Genomic DNA, 23726 nt, shown 5'->3' with positions numbered 1-23726 from the left:
GCACAGCGTATCTCTTCCCACCAGGTCCCGTTGGTGTGCCTTCTGCTTGGTACAGGTGCCGAGTCCCTTAGGACACGTGCATCCCTGCTTGCTGAAGGAGCAGGGCGCTGCTGCGGGTGCTGCTGGGCCTGGGGCTCTGTCACGGGAAGCAGCGGCACGGCCCCCGAGGAAGGGGGCTGGGGAGAGCGTGGATGCCTGTCGGCATTTAATTGCCTCTGGGATTCCACAGATTGCGTGCTTGGATGTGAAGCATTGAACCACCAAGTTGATCTGGATATCGGAATTCCTTGCAGTGTTCAGTCCCCAGCTCTGCACCTCACACTGGGGTTGTGTATCTAGAGCTGAGGTTGTGTATCTATATCGCTATCTCTTACCTTTTTTAAGCTTTTTTCCCCATGAAAAACCTGTGCAGCTTAATAGAGAGCTGCCCCAATACTAATGATTCGAGTTTTAATAGTGGCATGTTTTGTGATTTATTCGCTTAATCTCTGTTACAGCTGACATGACTTTATGATGGCCCTGTGCTTCTCTTAATGGTGTTTTCCTGATGTGCTGTTTGTGTAAAAGCTGGGGGCAGAGGGGTGTGTTGCTTTCCCTTCCTGGTTGATGTCTCTATATTCACACTGCCATTACAGAAGCTAGAGGACCAGCTTTTTGCATACAATTTAAGGAAAGGAGTTGAGTCTTACTTTCTGTAGGGGCATAGATCAGTGGAAAGATGCAGAGGGAGAGGAGTGGGTATTTGTGTGAATTTTCAGAATGAGATGAGGCGATTGTGTTTGTTAAGGGCGTAAAGATAGGAATCTTCAAAGGGTGGGAGAGATTTTCATGAAAGTAATTGAAAAATAATGCAAAATAAACATCCCTTCTCTTTGGTCACTCATCAAGCAAATGTTTGTATAGAGCACTTTAAGTAACTTTCAGGATTCCTCTATAATCAGTAAGAGCAAATATATAAATTCAGCACAGCAAGGAGAAAGCCGGAGCTATCTTTGAACCCAGATAATTGCATAGTACGTATTTTTTGAATTACAATTTTATAAGTCACTTACTTAAAGAAATAGAAAAGATGGGAAGCAACTGAAAAATGGCCGTGTTAATTCATCTATGGCACCATTGTGATCCTGGAAATGGCCAAACCGTGGCACCGCGCAGGAGGCAGCGGGGGCTGCCCGTGGTGTCCCCAGCTGGGAGCCAGGCCCCGCTCCGCGGCAGCCCCCGGTCGCTTCCCCTCCGCCCCTGCTGCAGATGCTTGGACTTGGGCACCGTGCCTCGGTAAGGTGGCAGAAGGGCTTGGATTCATTCAGACTTTGAGAATTGTGTTTTTCTCATTTTGCCTTTTCACAGCTCTACGTAGTGTACTTCCTGTGCGTGTCATCATAAAGCACAGAGAGATAAAGTGTATGCTTAAAGCATTTTAAATAGCTTCCCATAGGTTTTTGCCTATATCTTTGTGGGTGATAGTGCTGGTGAAGCTTATTTGTAAGGTCTCGTGTTTTTTAGTACTTGCTCGATTTGCTGTACTATGGGAAGGACTTCCCCTTCGTGATCTTTTCTTGGATGACCTCTCCATGCTGTCAGTAAAACTTGGAAACTTTGGTCTTCTTGACAGCTAGTTCTGCAGTCTCATGTTCGTCCTTATTGTAAACATGCTAAAATTGCTGCTGTTGTTGCTTAGAATGGATTTTTCCTCAGTTGTTTTGAAGTTTGGTAGAAATAGAAGTTAATCTTTAAGAGAGCTGGGCTTGTAGCGATGGGGCGGTGGAGCTTGGTAGGTCACGCCGTGTCTGTCGTCCCATTTGCCCAGTAGATGATGTTCTGCTGACTCCAGCTGTTTTTTTGGAAAGCAGAAAAACAATTTGCTTTTCCTTCCCATAAAGTATAACCCTTTGTTTATCCTTGTGCTGCAGCGAGTTTCCAAAATGCATAGACTTGCAAAGAAAAAGAAAGGGAGGAAATAGCTCTTTTTTTAATGCTGTTTTTCGTATCGGAGAGGAGTTTAGTACTGAGCTGAATTGTTGACCTCGCTGGAGGATATTATTAGAACTGGCTGATGTGTGTGTGGAGCTGTATCTAATTGACCAATCCAGTTCAAACTACCTACAATAGGTTTGGTGAAAACAGTTCTGTTCTTAAGATAACTTCACTTTGTTCTTTGTGTATGATTGATTTGTGATTTGAAGAATAATGCTCTTTTGTAGCTCTTCAGTTACTTCAGTTCACAGAAATAATTGAAACAGTGCCCGTTTCCAAGAAAGACATTTCTTTTTTGCCACGAGTTGTTAAAATGCTTGCTTTTGTCATTACAGAGCATCTGTTGAGTGATACTCCTTTTGTTTTCTGCTGCGAGGATATTACGAGGTGCTTGCAGAATATAGGAAATGCGAGTGAGTGATTCTGAAGTCACTGTGGAGATCTGTGTGATGAGGGTTGTCATCTGACAGCTTTTAATGATTTATTTTGTACGTAAAAGGGGAGAAAACTAAATAAAATCTGGTGGACCTGAATGTCCTTACCGACCCAGATGAGGATTGCCGAAGCAGAAGTCAGCGTTAAAACCTTACTGGTCATGATCTATAATGTCATCGGAAGAACACGGTTGTATTTACTACTTGGGGTTGTATTTACAACCTTTTCTTGCTTTCTTTGTTCCTTAAGAGTCTTTGGCTACCCACATTTTATGCACTTCTGGAATGCAATAACAATTGTGGCATCATCTCTTCAGAATTCGTTTTCCTTCCTGAGATGAAGGCAGTGATAAGGCCTTAGAAAATACTCGCTTGGTTTTGCTTTCCTGGCCTGAGATGGATTTAATTCGATGAATTGCTGCTTTTCTCCTTCCAGTGCTTTATGACCTTTGAAATAGCTTGCTGTGATCTTCCGAATTTTGCAATACCCTCACTGCTCCGGTCTAAAAAAGGAGCTGGAGCTGTTGGCCTAGCAGGAGCGGTACAGCAGCTGTTCGTGCTCGTGCCAACCAAATGCCATCAAACGTGTCTTTGAGTTTCATCAAATCTTTGTAAAACTGTGTCTGTACACTGTAGTTAATCACCCACACACCTTTCTCATTGTTTTGCGAGCCTGGAAAATGATGCTGCTCAGCTTAAAGCCTGTTGTCCTCACTAAACGGACGTTTTGGGGACCTGTTAGAAAAGATCCCGATGTTTGTCAAATGAAGAAGGTGAATACAGTTGCTTTTTCTCGCTGTAATGAGCAGATCACTATCCAAGAGTCTGACAAAAAGAGACATTGGTGGAATACTAGCTGAGATATCTGTAAGTTTTTTTAATATGTTACTTTTCAGAATGGGATCTTACGCAATACGTTTTTGTTGTTCTTTTTCTGTGTTTTTCTAAAATGCCGCTTGCTGCATCACCGTGCTCCTTCTGCCTGTGGTACGGGATCGACTGACCTGGGCTCCTTTAGAGGAGAGATGAGTCTATAAGTTTTTTAATGTTTTGGGGTTTGTCCAACCAGTGAAAGAGAATCTGAATTACTGACCTGTCTGTATTAGTGCAGGAGCTGCTGAAAACAGAGAGTGGCCGTTTGTTTGATGTCCCCTCCTTCTCCCCCCCCGCTTTGTGATATTTCTTATTTATATAGGCTTTTGTGTACCAGAAAGGATTTAGGTCTAGTAAATGGCATTATGCACGTGGCTGAAGGCCTTTGTTTACTAGCTTAAGTTTGAACACTCAAGCTCAAATCCTGTTATCAGGGCCCTAATCAGTAAACAGTTTTCTGGTTTCATCTGTGTGACTTCGGTATCTGAACTTTCAGACTCCTACCTGGACAAAGGATCCCACTGAAACCGGCCTGCTGGAACCACGCGGCGCAGGCGTGCACGGAGTCAGGGCTAGCATGTTAAAGTTCAGACACGCTGGTAGGACTCGAGTGCTAAATGCAGGCAACAGCTACACGGTGGTGTAGGAAGAGCAGCCGTCCACCCCAGGGGGCTTAATCTGAAATGACAAAAAACAAAAGAGGGGAAACAAGACAGGGAAATAGGACGGTAATAGCAATTAGGGTGAGGGTCACCATGCTACTTTTAGTTGTAGATTACTTAAGCTTTTAATTTGTTTCACCATTGTCTAGTTGATTTCAGTAGTTTTAAATTTTCTGTTTTTAATTTTAGTAGTTAAGTGTGATATTCTCAGTTGTTGCACATTTTATTTTCACCTTATACACGTGTATTTATCTATTTTTAATAACGTAATAAAAAGCAGATGAACAATGGAAATTTTGCTACTGATTTTAAAGGAATGACAAATTCACTGTAAAGTTAAGTATATGCAAAAGTCTTCTGAGAAACTAAAGGCTTGTATGTAGAATAATTAAAAACAAAACCAAAAGCACAATGCACATTTTCACACCACAAAAATCTGGAAGAGCTTGGAAGTGGAAGCATTGACCAATTGAAACGTGTCAATAAAGTAAAATTAATTAAAACGTGAAGATACAGAACCAATTGAGTCAATCCTTTAAAATCTCCCTCACCCTGCTGTATCAAAATGACATGAAGAAATGCAAACATAAGGAGAAACCATTATTTACACATAATTAACTGTTCAAAATAGCTCGTCTAACCACAGTCTTATCTTTAGGAACAAAAATCTAAGCATTTACTGAGTGATATTAGCAACTGAAAGGTTTTTGTTTAGACTTTTTGTTTTCTTGGCAATAAGTAAAATTCCTTGCAAGAAGTCAGTAAGATATTTCTTAATGCTGCCTTTTAAAACTTTTCAGGCTGCTATCCATGTCCAGGGCCAAACATGAATCCTATAGCGCTCGGAAGCCGTTGGCTTGCTTATGCAGAAAATAAGGTAAGGAAAGATTTGATTTCAAAAAATACTTTTTTTTTTTTCTTTGTACTCTATAAACAAGAGCTAGAATGAAATCTAGAAACAATCTCAGAAACAAGCTGTGTAAAAAAGATCTGTAAGAGGACTTGCGTAACGATGACAGATCTAATCTTTGACCCACACTAGCTGCGCTTTGGTATTCATGTGTCATATCTTTACTCTGTGCATTTGATTTAAGTTCATGAACTTGATAAATGCGTAAGTCGTGTGGGCAGAGAAGAAAGCTATCAACATATATGCTCAGTGAGAGACTCAATCAATCCATTTTGCATTTGAAAATCCTAAAACACCTCTGAAAGGCAAGGAAGGATTCTTAAATTCTCTTTGGGCAAACCGAGTCAGAACAGAGCCTGTGGTTTGTCTGACAACTCAGCAATACACTTTGTAGATTAGGAAATCTGTTTTTTTCACATCCTTGCTGAAATTGATAAGCTCTAGGGGAAAAAAAAAAAAGTTAATTTTTCTTATTTCTAGATATAAGAAGAAAATAGATCCCAAGCAAAACAATTATCACTCTTATTAAAGCTTGAAGTGTTTGAAAAGTTTAATTTCAGCTTCTAATTCCTTATTTTAATTTTGAAGCAGATGTTTTTTCTCCCTTCCACTTGCACCTGGAATAGCTGTTTCTTGGGCTGAAACAGGAGTTACCAGAGAAACAGACTTTATAACTTTATTATACCCTTTCATGCACAACCGATTTCTCTGCAAATTCAGGCCTGCCTTTCCTTTAATGCCACACTTACGGGGTTTTATAAAACTTAACCAGTCAACTTGAGATTTAAAAAGTGCTACTGCCAAAAATATAAACCACTGATCAACGAAAAGAATTACATCAGAAAATAAATTTAAATAGCTTGTGTGTTCCCAGGTATATTCTCTGTGGACATCTCCTTTCTCCCTAGTTTAATTATTTTTATTTAGATATTTAAATATAAGCAGAAAAGTAATACCTTTAGAAACAAATATATCTTAACAGTGATTTTTTAGTTTCTTTTAGCAAAAACAGTTAAACGGGCAAACATGTTCTGTGTACCAGTAACAAATATCCATAGTTCTTTGCCATTTTATTTAATAAGAAGCACAGCTTCTATTGTTAGTTGGAGTTCAATGGCAAGAACTGCTTTTGTAGGTTGATGGAAGGTAGAAGAGTCTTGTTTTGATTTATTAAATTTGATGGAAAGCAATATAGAGTAAACCCCATGTACATTCCTCTAATCTATTAAATGTAAAGTTTAAAGTTGCTCTCTTCCTTTGTCGTTGCTTTGCTTGCTTGTCATAAAAAGGAGGGGAAAGCCACATTCAAATTCTTAGAATGTCTGATATTTAAAGTTACATATACATGGCTAAAGCTTTTGATTATATTTATTTAAATTTATTTGTGGTATTACTGCCAGACCCCAAATCCCACCATTTCAAAGTTTATGAATTTTTAGTGAGTACTCATCTTGTAATTGAAAACTGGAGTTGAGTACGCGACAGTCTGGGTGGCACCCAGAAGATTATAAAAAGGGGTTAAGTGTCTCAGCAGGGCTTTTTGCTGTTTGTAGGGAAAAAACACACCACTGTACACGATAAACAAAAGCTATGGTAATGGGTTATGGGTTTGTGTAGTTTAATAGTAGTTACTTGGTTGCTGTCTTTCTTCTTGTAGCTGATCCGATGCCATCAATCCCGTGGTGGAGCCTGTGGAGACAACATTCAGTCTTACACTGCCACAGTCATTAGTGCTGCCAAAGTGAGTACATCATCTGCTGCTGGGAGAGGTTATCGTGTAAGATAATTATTAGGTTTCCCTGCTGAATTGTACTGTTTTTTCCCCTTCTCATTCACAAAAGAGAAATAGAAAAAGAAAGGTAAGAAACATGCTAACATTAGCATCACATGTATGGACCTGATCCTGAAAATTACTGAGTAGACATTGTTTTTGACAAAGTAATCCTGTCCTTTAGAACTGATCTTTTATTTATTATTAACAGCTTGAAATAAAAAATAATGCATATCAGTAATCCTTCTTACAGGAAAATCATAGTAAAATAGATTGGCATAAAAGCTATTCATAATACGACAAGTTTACATGATTGGACATCAACACTGTAAATTATTAGTCTTTTAGCATCATGAAAACTGACATTACAAGTACTTGGTGCTTTTTGGACTCAGTCACACCAGCATTACATGCTTTAATCTCTCTGAATGATGACAACACAGTATGGAGCTAATTAATTACCTAGTAGCTTTCTTTGAAGGTTAGAGTTTATTAATGGCTGTTTACATATAGGTTCCATTGCCTATTTTTTTTTTTTTTTTTAGTTCTGATGACTTTATAATATCCTTCTGTTTTCAGAGAAATGTCTACGTTTTCATAGTATCAGAAAACGACCATGGCTTGGAAAAATCTTAAATGAGCCAAAGAATATGCAGAACTGTTGTTTTACTATTTCCCCCATCCCACCCCGCTCCTTTCCTTGAGGACTTGCCTGCAACATTTTGCCAAGTAATTTCTCTCTCTCTCTCTCTCTCTCTCACTCTCACAGAGTGAGTTTTGGCATTGTCTAGCAAACTTCATGCTGATTACAAGCTTTCATTGTAACCACTAGCCTTTTCATTTCTGATACACACAACAAAACAAATCTAATAATAGGAATTAAATGACAGCACAGAACAGAAAGCTCAGTGTCACTGAAGAAAACAACAGTTATAAAAGCCCACAAAGAGAGACATAGGTCATGCCATCTCATGTGAAAACAAAACATAAAAAAGAACATATTCCATCAGCATAGCTTTAGACACAATCTTGCTGTGGTTGGAGTGGGAGGAAAAATCACAGTTTTTTTTTTTTTGAATCACTGTTCTTCTGAAGGTACTGTATGAAATTTGCTGCATCTCTTTGCATTATTTCAACATCTGCGAAAAAAACGGGAGAAAATCTCCTATAACTCCTTCAATCTCAACATCATTCACATTTTTTTACAGCATAGGTAAGTTTGAAAAAAAAAAAACAACTTGCTTAGCATGATCAGCCATGGTTATGATCAGATGTGGCAAAATCTTAAAACCAGATCAGCGTACTGCCAAAGCCAAACCTAGTCATGACTGAAGAACACTCCAAAGCTTTGTTAAACCATGAAATGATTGTCAAAATATTCCAGCAGGCATTAAAGACTAAGTACTATTCTGTTTAATTTGTTTCAACAGACTAAAAATCTGAAAAAAAGCACATCTGTTATAGCCTTTAGCCCCCAAACCATAGATAACTAGGTTTTAAGGCCCATTAAGATGAAGATGATGACCTTACCTCCTGAACAGTACTTGCTAAGGATCATAATCCAGAAATTCCCTCATTAATCTGAATGTATGCAAACCCTGAAGCAGTGATGTTGCATCACGTCAATAGATACTGAAGATAAAATATGTCTGTAATCATAGGTAAGAGAAAATTTTTAGCTTCTGTACAGTGATAAAGTAATAGGGAAAGTTAGGAAAATGGATAATCATTTTGCTAAATTGTATGTGTGTTATTGCACACCTACAACTTTAATGCTTGCTGCTTACTTATTAACAGTGTAGAGGACGAGTTTTGAGCTGACAGATACTGGAATGCAAAGGGGAAGTTTTAATTTCATTTACATGTCAGAGTAATACTTGATATAGTGCTTTCTTCACTAGTTTTTGGGATCTTACTGTAGGTATGAGTGACCCAATTACATACGGATAACCTCCTGCATATGGTTCAAGTAATATAGAAAGTCTGTATTGTAATATGATAGCAGTTTGTGATGTAAATAACAATACCAGCATGTACAGTGCCTTTCCGAATAAAGCCCATTGCTACTTGATGGTGTTAGTGATGGGAGAACGTCCAGGTGCTTCGTTGTAGATAAGAACCCAAATGAGAAATTGCTTCTTTTAATTATCCATTACCTGTCCATTTTTGGATACAGCAAGGAAGGGGACACAGGAAAAGACATCCTTAGGTTTCCATGCTTGTGATCCTTTTTTAAATTTTTTGAATTTTTTTATTTTTTTTGTATGTTTTGTTGAAGAGATGTCTGGTCTTGACATGTTCCTGGGTGAGTCATATTTCAGCTCACTGTCTATTCAAGACCTGCTCCCAAAATAATGTATTCCTAGCAGTCAAAATTTCTGTGCTAGTTAAGATCAATTTAATAATAGGTGTTATTCCCTTTCCTAGCTCTTTTCAGAATATGTGACAAAAGCAGGAAAGGGGAACATCTTTGTGAAACATAGGCATTCAGCAAACACTTAGCTTGAATTTGAATCTATAATTGATAGTATGTTCATTTGGTTCAAACTAAACATGAGGTTTTTTGCTGTTGATTACCAAGACATATATTTTTGATACAACTTTCTGCCTTGTATAGATTTTTCATTTATAAATAAATCTTAAATGGCTTATTTGTTATCAGAAACAGGAACAAAATACTGTTTTATCATTAAAAGGATGTGCAACCGTTGAAACAAAACAGCCTAACAGGCACTGAATGATGCATTTTAATTTTTTCAAATAATTAAAGTTGTACTTGCTTTTCAATTAAATGAGGTACGTGTGCATACATTTATTTTAATTAAATATATGTGTTTCTACATATCTGAATGAATGTGAACAGCTCCTTTGAGTTGCTAGGGTACACATGAGCATGCAGAGAATTTGTGTGTTTGCACAATGTGCATCGCTGCTTACTAAAGGAATCAGATCAAGTATTTTCATTTTATTTCTAAGAAAATTTCACTGCATATGAACTTTGCATAGTTCCCTTTGATGACGAAGGAATTGGGGCAGTGCAGATTTTAACCGATTTCATTTAAAATGTATTTAGTCTGTCGAATGTCCGGTATCAAATTATAAACCAAGTTCTTCTCACCTAATAACTTCTTTAGTTGATTCTTTCTCCGTATCTTTTAATCCTGTAGCGGTAAAGTGATTTAGCAAAGGCTGCATCTGTTTTCTCTTGTTACCTGATAACTTCTTAATGAGTCCTAACAGCTTATGTGAGAGCAAGGTCATTAGCTCTAATGGATAGCGGGGACAGCTGATATGGCATGGGAAAGGTTAAAGATTACCAGCGAAGTTTTTGCAAACATACACATAGCACGGAGAAGTAAGTGCTGTAATGGCTCTGCGCTGATAGTTCTGAGCTAATGGCCTCAGCCGCATCTCTGTACACCTATTACTTCTCAGTAGCCCTGCAGTCCCCCTCTGCTCAAATGTGCAACAGTAATTCATTTTGCTAGATAAGCATGTTAATTTTTTTCTTAGGGAGATTTAAAATGTCTACTAGGCATATTGTCATCCAGTTTCCCTAATTACAATATTACAAATAGTTTTCAAAATCGGTTGATTATACTTTTTGGTCTTCTGACTTGCTTAGGTATTTTGTGCTTCTAACCTAGCAGTGTATTTTATATGGTTTTAACTCTTGGTCAGAAAACTGCCTTGTCAGTTTTTGTAAAGAAAATGTCTGTTGAAGTGCATTCCTGTGATGGTGTTGGGTCCATTTTAGGTCTGCTCCTCGGCTACCGTTATCGACTTCTTGTTACGTTTTTCAGTCTTCTAAATTTGCCAGTGTTAAAATTTGTTTTATTGTCATTTATTGTATCTGAGTATAAAAAGAACTAGTAAGAAACAAATGGCAGGATATTACTAAAGACTTTAAACCCCAAAGACATTCCTATGATAAAGGCATGGCTCGATTTTAAGTGGTAGTATCTCCATTAGCATTAATGGGGTAAGTACATCAGCTGAGGCATCTCAGAGGTTAATCAGGCTTCCTGGCTAGATATTGCCATCAATACAGTGTGGCGCCTAATTCTGTTGGCCCTTCAGAGGTTTTCCTGACAACACACTAACAGACTTTGTGTAAGTCATTTCCTATGAATTATTAAAACAAACGTTTGGCTGCTAATTGATGAACACTAATGTGTTTTCTAATCACTGCAGTTTGAGATTTTAGCACTAAACAAAGCAGTTGCAATTGATTTGTGGCTGCTTCTTGGTTTCAGCCTGTGATCTGTATGTTTTTTTTCCCTTTTCAATTTAGCAGGCAACTTAGCTTGTCTTTTTAGTTAAGAATTGGCTTGTTATAGTGTCATTCCATCCTGATCTCTTTTTTATTTCTTACCTATATTGCATAAGAGATCTGGACAATTCTTTATAACAAACAAGGCAGAGTCCTTGATTCAAGGAGAAAACCCTAAAGTTGTGTTTTGGGTATTTTTAAAATCCGTATTTTCCCTAATGCCTGTACATAGTATGGGAATTTCTCCACATTTCTCCAATGAATTCCTCTTCCTCCCAATATGAAACAAAACAAACCCGTAAAAAAAATCTTCAGCATCTTTAGATAATAAAAGCCAGTGCAGTGAATACATTTTCAGTCCCATGTCTGGAAAACATTCAGGCTGTGGGAAGTCGCATTATTTGTACTTGGGATATGTGTGTACTTTATGGAGGTGACCTTTCTAGCACCTTGAGGTTGGAGTCCTTAATTTTGCTGGGTTTGAGTCCCCTGTTCAGTTTTAAAGCTGCAGGAGGCGTAATTTCTGAGAAACGAATGTGTCTGTCACGTCTATTGAAGGCTGAATTCCTTGCGTTTTGTTGCACTTGAGGTTAATTTCAGCATTAACCATTACTTGCTAAAACCACCTCTGTCTGTAACACTGTTCTTTACTTATTCCATGAGGTACAGAGAATGATCAACTGATGGAGCAAAGTTAAAGAAAGGAAAATCTAACAATTGGACATTGCTAAAGTGTTTCTGGTTTTTGAGAATGTATTAGAAGCATTTACTTCTGAAATAAGAGTAGATACATGAAACTGGTAGGATGCTGACCGTTTGAAGAGTTTACTGTTACGCAGAGCATCTTGCAGTTAAGGTCTCACTAACAAAAACATGTCCTGTGTGCTTCTGGTATGTACAATCTAGTCATAATATTAATTGTGTTGAGAAAAAAAAATCAAAGTAAATCCACAAAACAACTTTAATTGTTATTTATTGGTTCTGTTTCTCTTTATAGACTATAAAGACTGGACTTACAATGGTTGGGAAGGTAGTTACCCAGCTGACAGGGACGCTGCCTTCGGGAGCAACCGAAGAAGAAATTTTAGCTCATAGCAACATCCGTCGAAGTCCTCTGGTGCCCGGCATCATCACTATTATTGATACAGAGACAGTTGCAGAAGGACAGGTAATACAGTTTGCACAGAAAAAGAATGTGGATTCACTTTGACAAAAATCCTAGAAGAATGTATTTTATGCTTTTGAAAATGAAAAAGATGAGATTTTTCGCTAAGTCAAAAGCTTTTACAGACACGCTCAGCTGTGGCAAAGTTCTGCCTGGAACTGAAATTAAGCCAAAATATATATTGTCCTTAGAGCATATTTGTATGATGCTTTGACAGCCTCACGTGTGAAACGTCGCATTTTGTCTCTCTAACACTAGTTTGTAATTGACATTGATTTATGCTGATCAGTTGAAATGTGTATGTAGTCTGATTATATTTAGTAATTTGTAACGTGGGTAGAAAATGAGATTATGTAGAAATGCGGTGAGTTGTTTAAATATGAGTTTTAAAAAGATGGTGAAGTTGGATATTAAGTACATAAATTTCAAAAGTAAAACGTAATCAAACATGATGCTGTTTTGTGAGGTATTTGTACTGTTCTGCTACTAACACACAGTGCAGTGCCCCAGCCAAAATCATTTGCTGAAAAATCCATACAGCAGTCACAAAACTTCAAATGGATGTTTCGAACCCTCTTTTTGACAGAGAGGAGATAGAAATACATATCTTTTTTGTTTCTATCACTCATCTCAGTTTTAAGTGTTTGGCAATGGAGTCAGTGTTCAGGACTCTCAGACTTCATATTCTGTAGCTGTTCTGGAAGATTTTTTTTCCTAACATTCACGTTTCTTGAATTTAAAAGAGAAAACCTTTTTACTTCAGTTTTTCCCTGTGTTCATGATGCTTATTGCAGATACTTTAGTAAGGTATTAGTGATAAATCAGTAGTCCAGTTATTTATTTTTTTATCTCAGAGGAAAATGAAATGTTTTACTTAACAAACAAAAAAACTGCAGAATGCTGTTGGAGCTGTAGTCCTGTGGATTTGTTTCGGAAGTACTTAGCTACATAATGTAGTATCAAATAGGGGTTGTCCATGTAATATTAGAGGCCCTTCTTGCAAATATAAAATAAAAAAAAATAGGAGAATGGGGAAGAGAGTGTATTTTACTTAAGATCTCACAGAGTCAGGTCTTAAAATAAGTCTGTTGACCTTTGAGATTTGTTTTTGTTTCCTGGAAAAAGAGGTCTTTTGGTTCTTCTTATACTGCCAGAAAAAAAAAAATAAAAATCTGCTTCATAAATTTCTCATGAAGCCTTGTTTAATGCAGTCATTATTTCTGATGGTCGTTGTCTGTGCTTTGATTCTTCTGCATAGGCCTAAGGAAAAAAATGATATATCTTAGGTTTTTAAGTCTTGTTATGTATGATTTAAAGGTTTTATGAACTTGTCCTCTGACCTTAACAATAGTAGGGAGCTATCAAGCCTAAAGGGCACTATGGAAAAGTAGTTGTAAAAATGATAACGCTTGCCTTGTCCAAATAATGCTGTTGTAACATAAATAAACCATCGGTTCTAGTGAAATAATTTTTGTCTTCAATCTCCAGGGAAGGAGGCTCCAAGTTAGGTACCCTAATTGTTTGCACATCTTGCATTCGTATTTTTGTCATCTGAAAATTTAAAATGTTATTAAATTAATCATTTTCCATATGAGGGGCTCATTTTCAGAATTAATATTATTTTTTCTATGAAAAATCAAATAATATTTCTTTTGCATTAGATTTTTGTGATAGAGGAGACTTTTTAGTATTCTTTCCTTTCCAAAATGTGGGCTTAGGAAAGAGAAAGTTTGTTAAGAATAAGTACATTTTGGATGTGGTCTGAATAAAGCCTGTCATTCAATGCTGCCCCGGTGAAGACCCTTCTCTTCTCCTGTAAGGAGTGTCGTGCGTGCTCACAGACCCTGCTGAGCTGTTGTGCATCCCTCCAGCCGTGCTTCCATAGCCAGCCAGCAGCAGCAGGTTTGTGCACGCAGCCTGGTCGCAGTGCGGCAGGGTCCGATCCTGCTGGTTGTACGAATTGATTCGTCCCTGGGAGCCTGGCAGCGATCCTGCTCTTGCACGCCACCAGGAGCAGGCAGGCCTGGGAGAAATGACATGCTGCTGTTCAGATGGCACGTTTTGGTACTAGCTGGTAGTCCTGGTGAGTTGTTAGAGCACAATTGGCTGAAGCTTCAATTCAGGAAAGCATTTTAGAAGCCTGACCTTTGAAGCGATGCAAATGATCCTACTGCACTCAATGGGATTGCTCCTACACGTCAACGTAAACTCGTAGCCAAGTTATCAGATGTCTTGCACAGCTCACTCTGTATTCTTGACACTTCCTGGCAGTGCTTTTTCTAAAGTTACTGGTTTATCATCCCAGTTTTCAGATTCCAGGTGGGAAATAAGAGGTCTGGGGAGGTACAAGACATGCTTTAGTGGCATTCCTGCTGCTTTCTATGAAGATGCATGTTTGGAAATACTTCGTGGCTGCTGCGTGGGGATGCTGCTGGGGGGCTATACCCATTAAAAGTATCAGTCCTCCTAAGCTGAAAGGGAAATGGCAAGAATTAGTGACGCCTACCAAGTGTTTTCTGGGCTGAATTGCCAGTTTGAAAACTTTGCACCCCTTTCATCAGAGATTTGTCCAGCAGCTACGTAAATGGATTTATTTGTGTGAGTGTGTGCACATGCATTGTGCAGCCTAATTGAAAGCAAGGGGAATTTCAGAGGCAGAAAGGAGTTTTCTTATCATCAGCTGACTGCTAGTGTAAAAGGAACACCTCATCTCCTTTAGATCCATAAAGATTTCTTTCTTCGTGAACAGTCTAGCTAAGAATTTGGGTGAAATTTTGAAATAAAACAACTTCCAAGTAATGAAATGTATCTTTACGATAATATATAATATATAAAGGAAAGGAAGCAGTTTTGAGAAGAGAAAAGAAATGGAAAAGAAAAGCAGCAAATCTAAAGCAAGTAAGCACGTCCGTTAGAAAGCACTTTTCGGTGGGGAGAAGTTTTGCTGGGCTTACAGAGCAGCGATGCGTGTGCTTGTCCATTTACCTGGAGCACAGCAGTGGCGCTTTAAAGATGGAGCGAGCTGCACATGTGTGCTACCATGTGGATTTACCTGCTAGTATGTGGATTAAGGAACACGTTTTGGACGTAGGCCAGAAGAACTAACTACACCTTTTCACAGGCTTTTTCCTAGTTGCTTTATTTAATTTGCCATTTCAAAGATATCCAATGTAATGAATGCAGGATGGGAGTCAGTGCATTTCATGAAACTGTGCTGCTGTGGCATGGGTTGAAATACTAGCTTAGAACTAAAAAAATATACCATTAAAGACCAAAGTCTTCTGATGTGATTTTGCAGAGATAAAGTCTATGGGGCAAATATTTTTAATGAGCCTTATAAAAGTAGGTATTATTGTGAAATCTCATGATAGTTCCTACCTTCAGAATAGGTGGCACCTTAAGAAAATCTGAATTATGAAACCATGAAATAAATGCATAGGAATGTAGGATTATTGGAGTTGGCTGTCATGATATGTTTGTAAAGGGAGTAAAAATAATTATCGAGATGCCCAAGTAACTTTGTGGTAAACCGAAATATGTTAACAAGGCTGTGCGCTTGTTTAAACTTCCTTCTAATGAAGTGTTAGCAAACTTTTCAGTTAGATGTAATGACTATTTATTTGAATCTGTTAATTAGTTGAAATGGATAAAACTAAAGCTGTACAGATGTCCTCTTTTTCAGTAATTGGAATTAAATGTGTAAGACTTTAGTGGCTTGAGTTTTAAGGAAAAATTATTTTCTTTTGACCTTTGTTTCTGTATTCTTAATTAATTCATCAACTGGGCCACCCACGTGTAGGCTGCAATAATGACCTTTCTCAAAAGTCGCCAGTTTTGTGACTGAATGTAAATCTGTTAAACATCTAACGTTTGGTTGACAGAGAAATATGTGGCCATTTAAAAATACAAAACTTGATTCTTAATGCTTTTGATAGAGCAGTGTGATTGATGGTATATCATTGCGGTGCTTTCACAGATCATCCAAAACACGTGAAAATATTGGAGGAAATATTTTGAAAATAACTTAGAAAAATAAGATAACATGTTGATCTTTTTATGTTTTAAAATGCGATTGGTCCTTTTTTTCTGTTCCCTATTAACTTTTTATTGCATTAAAGAGGAATTTTCAGGAAAAAAAACTGTAGACTGCTGCAGTTTCAAAAGTTCATTTTCGTTTGGTAAGAGTTGATAACAATTGGACCAAATACTGCTTATCAGGAGCAAGAATTGTGGGGAAAATTCATTCTAGAGCAAAAGAAGTTAAAAGAATAAACCGTATTCAATAATAAAAGTTTAACTGCGTACATAATTCCCCTGGTCATTAACACCAGGGCTTTTATTTATAAGAACAGCTTTCACAAAAGCTAATTTGCCGTTCTAATGCTCATATATTTGGCATCAATTTTCTTCACTTTTTATATCTACATGTATTACAGAAGAATTCTTTTTATATATAAATATAAAAAGAGCAACAGGATTCCCTCGGAGCATAATACTGTCTGCCTTACTTTTATTAAAGGAGATCTGTTTTTTGTCAAGAAGACATTTTTGTCTCAGATAAATGGTTCAGGCTGAGCACAAGGCTGTTTTGAGTTTATGCTGGATTCTATTAAAAGGAGTGCAGTAGTTAATGCCACAGATTTATCACTTTTAGCCCTTTTCCACTGATGTTTGACCTTAGCTATAAGTTGGGGGAGGCTGTGTCGGGGGGGGTCAGTTCGGAGGGGTTGTTTTTTTGTGCGTTCGTCATAGGAGCCGAGGCGGACACTGCACCATCTTTAGCTATTTAAACCAATGGAGAGCTTAAGTGTATGTGCAAAGATCTCTATTACATAATATTCATATTTATAAGTATTGCCAAACTTACTTGTTTTTATGATGATTGGATCATTCTTGCTGAATTATATTAAGAGTAGGACCTGCTTGATTAAATTTGTGTCCATTTTTATTTGTGTTACTTTCATGTTTTATTTAAAAACAATGTCTCCGCTGGGATAAGTGGTGTAATTTGCCTCTAAAGATTAAAATAATTGAAGTCCTAATTACTAGTGGCTTCTGTTCAGCAGCACGGAAAATGCAACGAATGAAGAAAAATATTGCATAGGAGAAAGAAGCTTCAGCTTAAGCTATCTATTGCCCGCAGTGCACACACTGTTTTCTGATAGTAGATGTAATGATCCCCTAGGTGTTTTGTCTGTTTCTCTTTTAGAGTGAGATAACGCGTACTGCCTTCATCCTCTATCAGCTGCAGTGCTCTGCTGAACTCTAACGTAGCTGGCATGAGGGAGCTGGAGCTCTGCCTCGAGCGTCCAGCGAAGGACCGGGTAGGCTGGGCTTTTTTTGGAAGCCTGTTGCAGCTCCTTGACGAGGTAGCGGTTGGGCATCAGAAAAGGCAGAGCGGGGACAGACGAGGCCTTCTTGGTAGAAGAGCTCTTGGTGTTCGTTTCTTGTCAGTTGTGTTTTTGGTTTCTTGTTTTCTAAAATGGGCTTTCCCTGTGTAAGGATAGGGAACTCTGCAAGGAAGATACTTGAGCATCCTTCTGAACCTTGGCGGTGATGCAATTATATGAGTAACACAAAGATTGATGAACCTGTTTCAACGAGGGACTTTGTAAGGTCTTTCGCTGCTAATAGCGGAGTGGTTAGAGGCCACTACCTTGGAGAACGACAGGGTTGGGATGTAAAAAAATTGCAGCCTCAGGATTCCTGTGGGCTTTGTCTGCTCTGCGTGTTGGGAAACCGAATGAGCCGCTTCCTTCGAGCTCCTTGACAGCACTTGCATGCGTTATTGGGCAATTTGTACCATTGTTTTTATTTCCAAGAAAAATTTCCAACTCTATTCTTTTCAGTGGTAAAAAGCCATAAACTGGTCAAGAGGAACCAGTTGCACAATGTCAGGACTGATTTAATGTGCCATTTGTTAGCCTGCAGATGTCGTTCCTCTCCAGCACCTTCACAGACAGTGTCTTCCACTTAGCATCTGTAAGAAGGGTTCTCTAAAAGTTGAGAAGCTGCGTGGAGGAGGCCTTGAACGCTTCATCCTTCCTTATTACACAGCTCCAGTCTTCATCTCTGCCTCCATGAAACCTGCACTATTTAGTATATCTAAATCCACAGAAATTGTATTGTATTGATGCAGTTACAGCCATCTAAAGATCTTTAATGTAGAAAATAATGTGTAAAGCATCTTGTACTATAAAAGCATTGTTTTGTTTTCCTTAAGTTGCATGTAGTGGTAAAAATCAGGCTATGATTTTAGAGCTCTGCAAGCTCCAAACTGGCACTTGAACAAGGTGTTTGTTTTGTGGCAGGTTTAGGAGGGACCCTGCAAAAGACACTCTTCGGTTGAGGGTGCGCTTAAGTCAACTGCTGTAATTCCTCTGAGCTTTTTCCTTTCTTTGTAGTGTTGAAATTGCAAACGGCCATTTATGTTTTCCCTAATTCTCCAGTGCAAAAGTGTAGGGGAAGGGCATGGCAAGTCTTGCAGTACGGTCTGAAGATTAAATACAGGTTGGTGATTTAATACAATTAATTTTCTTCTTTCAAGAAGGACTGGGAATTTTTTCATATGGTGTTTAAAAAGATGAAGAACATTTCTTCATCCTATCTTGCACAAGCAAGCGTGCTTCACGGGCAACTATTTCCATTCTGTGGCCGCAGTGGGCAGGGAGCGGCAGACACTGGGTGTCAGGAAGGGAGCGTGGCACCAGCACAAACGGAGCGTCAGATTCTCCCCAGTGCAAGGTTTTCCAAACTTTTGAGCAAGCAAGGTGTTTGTGGTGGTGGTGGTGGTGGGTTTTGTTTGTTTTGTTTTGCGTTCTGACTTGGCTAATGCAGGGGACAGCTCCGCGTGAGGCAGCCTTGGTGGCAGGCTGGGCTTCCAGGAGCCGCAAGGTCGCAGGCGCTTTGGTTTCTTGAAAGGATGTTGGGCCAGCAAGTTCTTCTTCTTTTTATTTCTAGCACAATCAAAGGAATTGTATAACAGCCAAAACAAGTTTGCTATATCTGCAAATCAGCTTTTATATTGAAAAGTGGAGATTTTGGAAAAACTCCTTTCAGATTAAGCACAAAGGATGTTATTTCAGGATGGTGATTTTAATCAGCGATTGAAAAAACATTTTAAAGCACGGAAACAGCATAGCCTACAAATAATAGATTGGGGCTTTATTGTATTCTCAAGTTAGTATGACTGAGGTGTTTCACAATTTTTAATGTGAAATTTTCACTTTGTTGAGTAGGAATTTTATGGTGCAGGGATGATAAGAGTGGTCCATTTGTCATTAGCTTAGAAACAACAAAAAACCACATGCCTAAATTAATCCAGATTACAGTCTGAAGAAGAATATGCATGTGAGATGCTGTATAAATGGTTATAGCAGTGATTTAGATGCTGTTGATACCTACACATTTTTAGATTAAATATTTTTGTTTAACAGACTGGATTTAAAAAACCCTCTGTTTCTTTTGTAAAGCTGGTTTATGATGTTACTTTATCATTATCATGTATTTTTAATTAGAGTGAAATGTTTAGGATAAGACTAAGTTACCTAAAAGTGGAAGCTGTGAAAAGATGATGTATAGGAGTTATTTAGTGCAGTTTATATAGGCTGAGAAAAGAACACTGTTTCTTTGAAAAGCTCTTAGGAAGATCTCCAGACCCTTTGGTTAGTGGTTCTGGAATAAGCACGGAATGCTGACAACGGAAAGCAAAACCATAATTGTGCTTATGTGACAGTGCCAAGTAATTGGAACATTTAAAATAAGTCAGGCGCAGGCCTCTGCATCCATATTACGTGACTTCTTTAAACATTTAAAGATGATTTCTCTTTTTGAAGCATAAAAATATCTTCAAATTATTCTGATATCTGTTAGGAATAGGAAGTATTAAAAACCTTTTGGATTATTTTGGAAGCAGCAGACAAATTATTCTGAACTTGAAATGGGAAATTTTGCACTTTTCTTCTTCTTCTTCTTAAAAAGGTGGTTTTGCTTACCACAGATACCATTTTCTTAAGTGCTTTTCTGACAGATCTTTCACACTGTTTTACTTAATGTAGTCTATAACATGATGTCACCAAGGAATAAATACTTTTTCAGCTCTTGCATATGGTTTGTCCACGCATCTTTTGGTTCTCTTTTGTGACTTTAAGAATATCTTTTCCATTACGTAGCACTAGATACTGTTAATACTTGTAGTTTCATAAATATGTAGTTCAGCTGAACCTGTGATAACTGAACACCAGATAATAAGAACTGTAAGCCTTTTAACATGGCAGCTGCATAACTAGCCAAAGTTATTCAATTTCAAAGCCTCCCTGATTTATCAGTTGTATGTAATATTCTGGCTTGTAGAATAACTGTGCTGTATTATGTGGACCCATAGCCTGATAACTTGTTTTTGTGTACTTTATTCCTTAGGAATTGGATAAAATAAGAAAATTTATTCTCTGTTCACTCCTCTCACAATGTAGACCTCTGCCATGCCTGCTGCTTTCTCGTTTCTAAAGGGGAAGGGTAGGGCGTAGCAGGCTGACCAGCAGTTACCGCCTGCCTCTGACCATCCCTGCTGCCCTTTTCTAGTCCAGCTGTGTCCCTTTTGGAAGTTCTCTTGCAGGGCTTCGTAGTCAGCTGTACTTTTGACTGGCCCCATTAGTTTCATTAACTTCAAATATCTTTCTGCTAAAAAAAACCATCCTTTGTCCCTCTCTACAGATCTGCACACAGATCTCAGCCCAGAAACTTCCTTTTTCTGTTAATTTCCTTGTGTTATGAAAACTCTGTCCTACCTTTTAATTGCTTTTTAGTTCATAAGAAGATATTTTAAAACAGCATGATTTCTTCAAGGGGCTTTGATCTCAGACCTTTGTCATTTAATGTCCATTGAGGAAATTTCAAGATGGAGAAAATTCCTGTTAGCTGTCTGTTTTGTAACAGCTGCGTTCATACACACTGAGCACTTCTTGTGGCATTTGGAAATCCAGCTCCCTCAGGTCCATCGCCACTTACTAGCAGGATGCAAGGTGTAGTATTCCTGTACATGTAAGGGGTGGAAAGCAAAATCCGTACTACTTTGGCTGTTTATGGTCCATTTTTCTACTTGTCTGACTCCTTGCAAAAAAAAAAAAAAAGCTAACTTATGTATTGGTTAAATACTCCTTTAAAAAACAAACAAACAAACAAAAAACCTCTTCGCTACCTATTGCTTTTCTGTTTATTACTTGAGGTATTGGATTGCCTAGAGAAAATCATTGCTTGTTGGGGGTACAGGAATTGTGTGCGCTCTCCAGTGTGCTTACACCAGCCCTCTGCACCGCTGAATGTTTCTCCCTCATTATCTGAAAAACGTACTGAAGATTATGCTCAGTTCACCTGCAGTTACATTTTTAATTCATTCTGCTGTGTCTATCCTATAAAACAAATCCTGTATCAATAGTTGGATACTTTCACTTAAGTGTATTTCCTAACCTTCCTCTGTCTCCATTAATATTCTGCAGGTACTTGTCAGTGAGGACTCGGATAGTGATGGTATTGTGGCCCACTTCCCTGCACATGAAAAGCCTATTTGCTGCATGGCTTTTAACCCTAGTGGTAAGTTACTTTACTCTTTAATGGGATAGTGGTTTAAAAATATATATATAGGCATGTGTTCCAGTGCTTTGAAGGAATTGCAAATACTGTTGCATATGCAAACATACACTTACTGCTATTGTATCTTCTTACCTGTTCTGTTAAGTGTTGAATGTCATACACTGGTTAATCTGAATCTTCTAGGCATTTCAGACTTCAGCAGCTGTTACGCTAAGGTCTGTGTGAGTCTACCTATTTGCGTGTAGCAGAAGTACTAAGGAGATCTATTCTGTTGCATATCCTGCTAGCCAGCTATCCAGATGTTCTGATATACAGGTATCCAGAGGATCAGCATATTTATTAAATGGTACCCCTCCATAAATGAGTCCATACTATGAGTCGTTTCACTGGCACTGGTTTTTAAAGTAACTTAAAGTAACATTATGTGTTTTGTTGATGAAGAGCTTGCAATTGTACCCTCTTTCTTCTGAGTGAAATCAAATATAAGCTGAAAATACCTTCAAGAAACTCATCAAAATATATATATATATTCCTCTCAGTGAAGAATAACTGGGCAACAGAGATTTCATATGTTAATAAAACTTTTTCATTTGACAATTAACATGTTCATTATCTCATCTTAATACAGCAAAAACCGTTTTGTTTGATTGCAGTAATAGTCAGTGAACTGACCAGGGAATCAACAGCTTCCTCTTGCCTAAATTAATGATTTCTGAAATGTAGCAAATGCCATGGAGATCTTGGAGATGAAGTCACATTTCAAAGAATTAAAGTTACGTGTCTGTCATTTATGTTTTCACTTTCAGTGACCAGTTGGTCTTATTCTGACATCCCATCTGTTATGTCAGAACTCTTTAGTAGTCGTGTGCAGTTCACAGCATTTTCACTGTGAGTTTTTGACATAAAAAACTGTATTCTCGTCTGGTTGGATTTTCTTCTGTTACTTAAGAGATTCTTTTGTGGAACTCTGTGCATTTAAGTGAGAATCACCTACGTCAGTTCCAGAATAGCATTATTTTTGTGTTGTATTCTGGTAGAAAGGTCATACCTAGAGTTGAGTAATGCTAATTAAGCAAAATAAATATAGCTGATTAAATTAGAATGCTTTATAGATATTAATTAAACGCGTTCTTAATACAATTTTATGATTGTGTAAACGTAAGGGAAACAGAATGTTTATGCAAAAGCAAAATGACTTTTTTTTAAATTGAAGGATATATTTGCATATTATGGATTACTTTTATCATAATCCAGTTCTTCTGGTTTACTCAGGTGCTAAAACCAAGATCCTTTGTTTATGATGCTACCTGATGATGCATAAGATACTTCAGGAGAAAATGCTTTTTTTAATCCATGTTATTTTTGACAGCTTGCAAATAATGTATGTTAAGAGATACTTGCTGAAGGGATGACTCACAGCAAGGTATTGAATCATACCACATGTTCTGATATTCAATATCAAAACAGTTGAAAAGTATTACCTCAGCTGCTTACAGTATGAAAGCAGCACTTAACAATGTATCCTGGATTCTTTCCTTAGCATCGAGGCAGAATTTTGTTTGAAGCCAGCATTGGAAGTAACATCAGCTTAATCCATTATGCAGTGGTGTATTGCCAATCAGCTGATTTCATTACAGAGCAGAACAAAACAAGACGTGGCTTTTGATACGGTCGTCTTCTGTTGGCTGGCTCTACTGAAAAACCACTTTTACTCGTAATTTGAAGTGCTGTCTGCGATGCTGCAATAGAACATGGCAATAGTAAACTTTTGCCAGAAAGGCGAACAGTGATCTGTTTCAGTCAACTCCTTCATTCTCTCTGTCTGATCTAATAGCTTAATTTCATCGTGACTCATCTCAAAGGCCCACAAGTTCTTCAGGTCTGTAAAAGCTTAGAGGTTTTTTTTTTTTGTTAGGTTTGTTTTGGTTTTACTCAAACTAAAACAAACCCACCACTGATGCTGGAAACCGCTTCAGTTCAATGGGCATAGAGGATGGATAGGTGTGATTTTTTTGTGTAGTAACGCAGTAGAACTGAATACCACAGCCACTTCGAACAGTATTTGGAAAGTATCAG

The 23726-nt window shown here is 38.0% G+C and overlaps 1 protein-coding gene across 12 annotated transcripts in view; it reads left to right on the top strand.

Annotated features, from left to right (window-relative positions):
* Window positions 1-23726, top strand: part of BCAS3 (BCAS3 microtubule associated cell migration factor) — a 357486-nt gene that overhangs the window by 60726 nt on the left and 273034 nt on the right. For all 12 annotated transcript variants that reach the window (XR_010825687.1, XM_066979600.1, XM_066979597.1 and 9 more), the window contains exons 10-13: window positions 4744-4820; window positions 6511-6594; window positions 11895-12065; window positions 21557-21650. Coding sequence is in view for 11 of the 12 variants with exons in the window: in XM_066979600.1 (XP_066835701.1) it covers window positions 4744-4820; window positions 6511-6594; window positions 11895-12065; window positions 21557-21650 (426 nt within the window). In the remaining variant the exon portion in view is untranslated. The remainder of the gene's footprint in view (window positions 1-4743; window positions 4821-6510; window positions 6595-11894; window positions 12066-21556; window positions 21651-23726) is intronic.

The sequence above is a fragment of the Anser cygnoides genome, chromosome 18 (genome assembly GCF_040182565.1).
Source record: "Anser cygnoides isolate HZ-2024a breed goose chromosome 18, Taihu_goose_T2T_genome, whole genome shotgun sequence".
NCBI lineage: Eukaryota > Metazoa > Chordata > Aves > Anseriformes > Anatidae > Anser > Anser cygnoides.
This window is presented reverse-complemented; position numbering and strand designations above follow the sequence as displayed.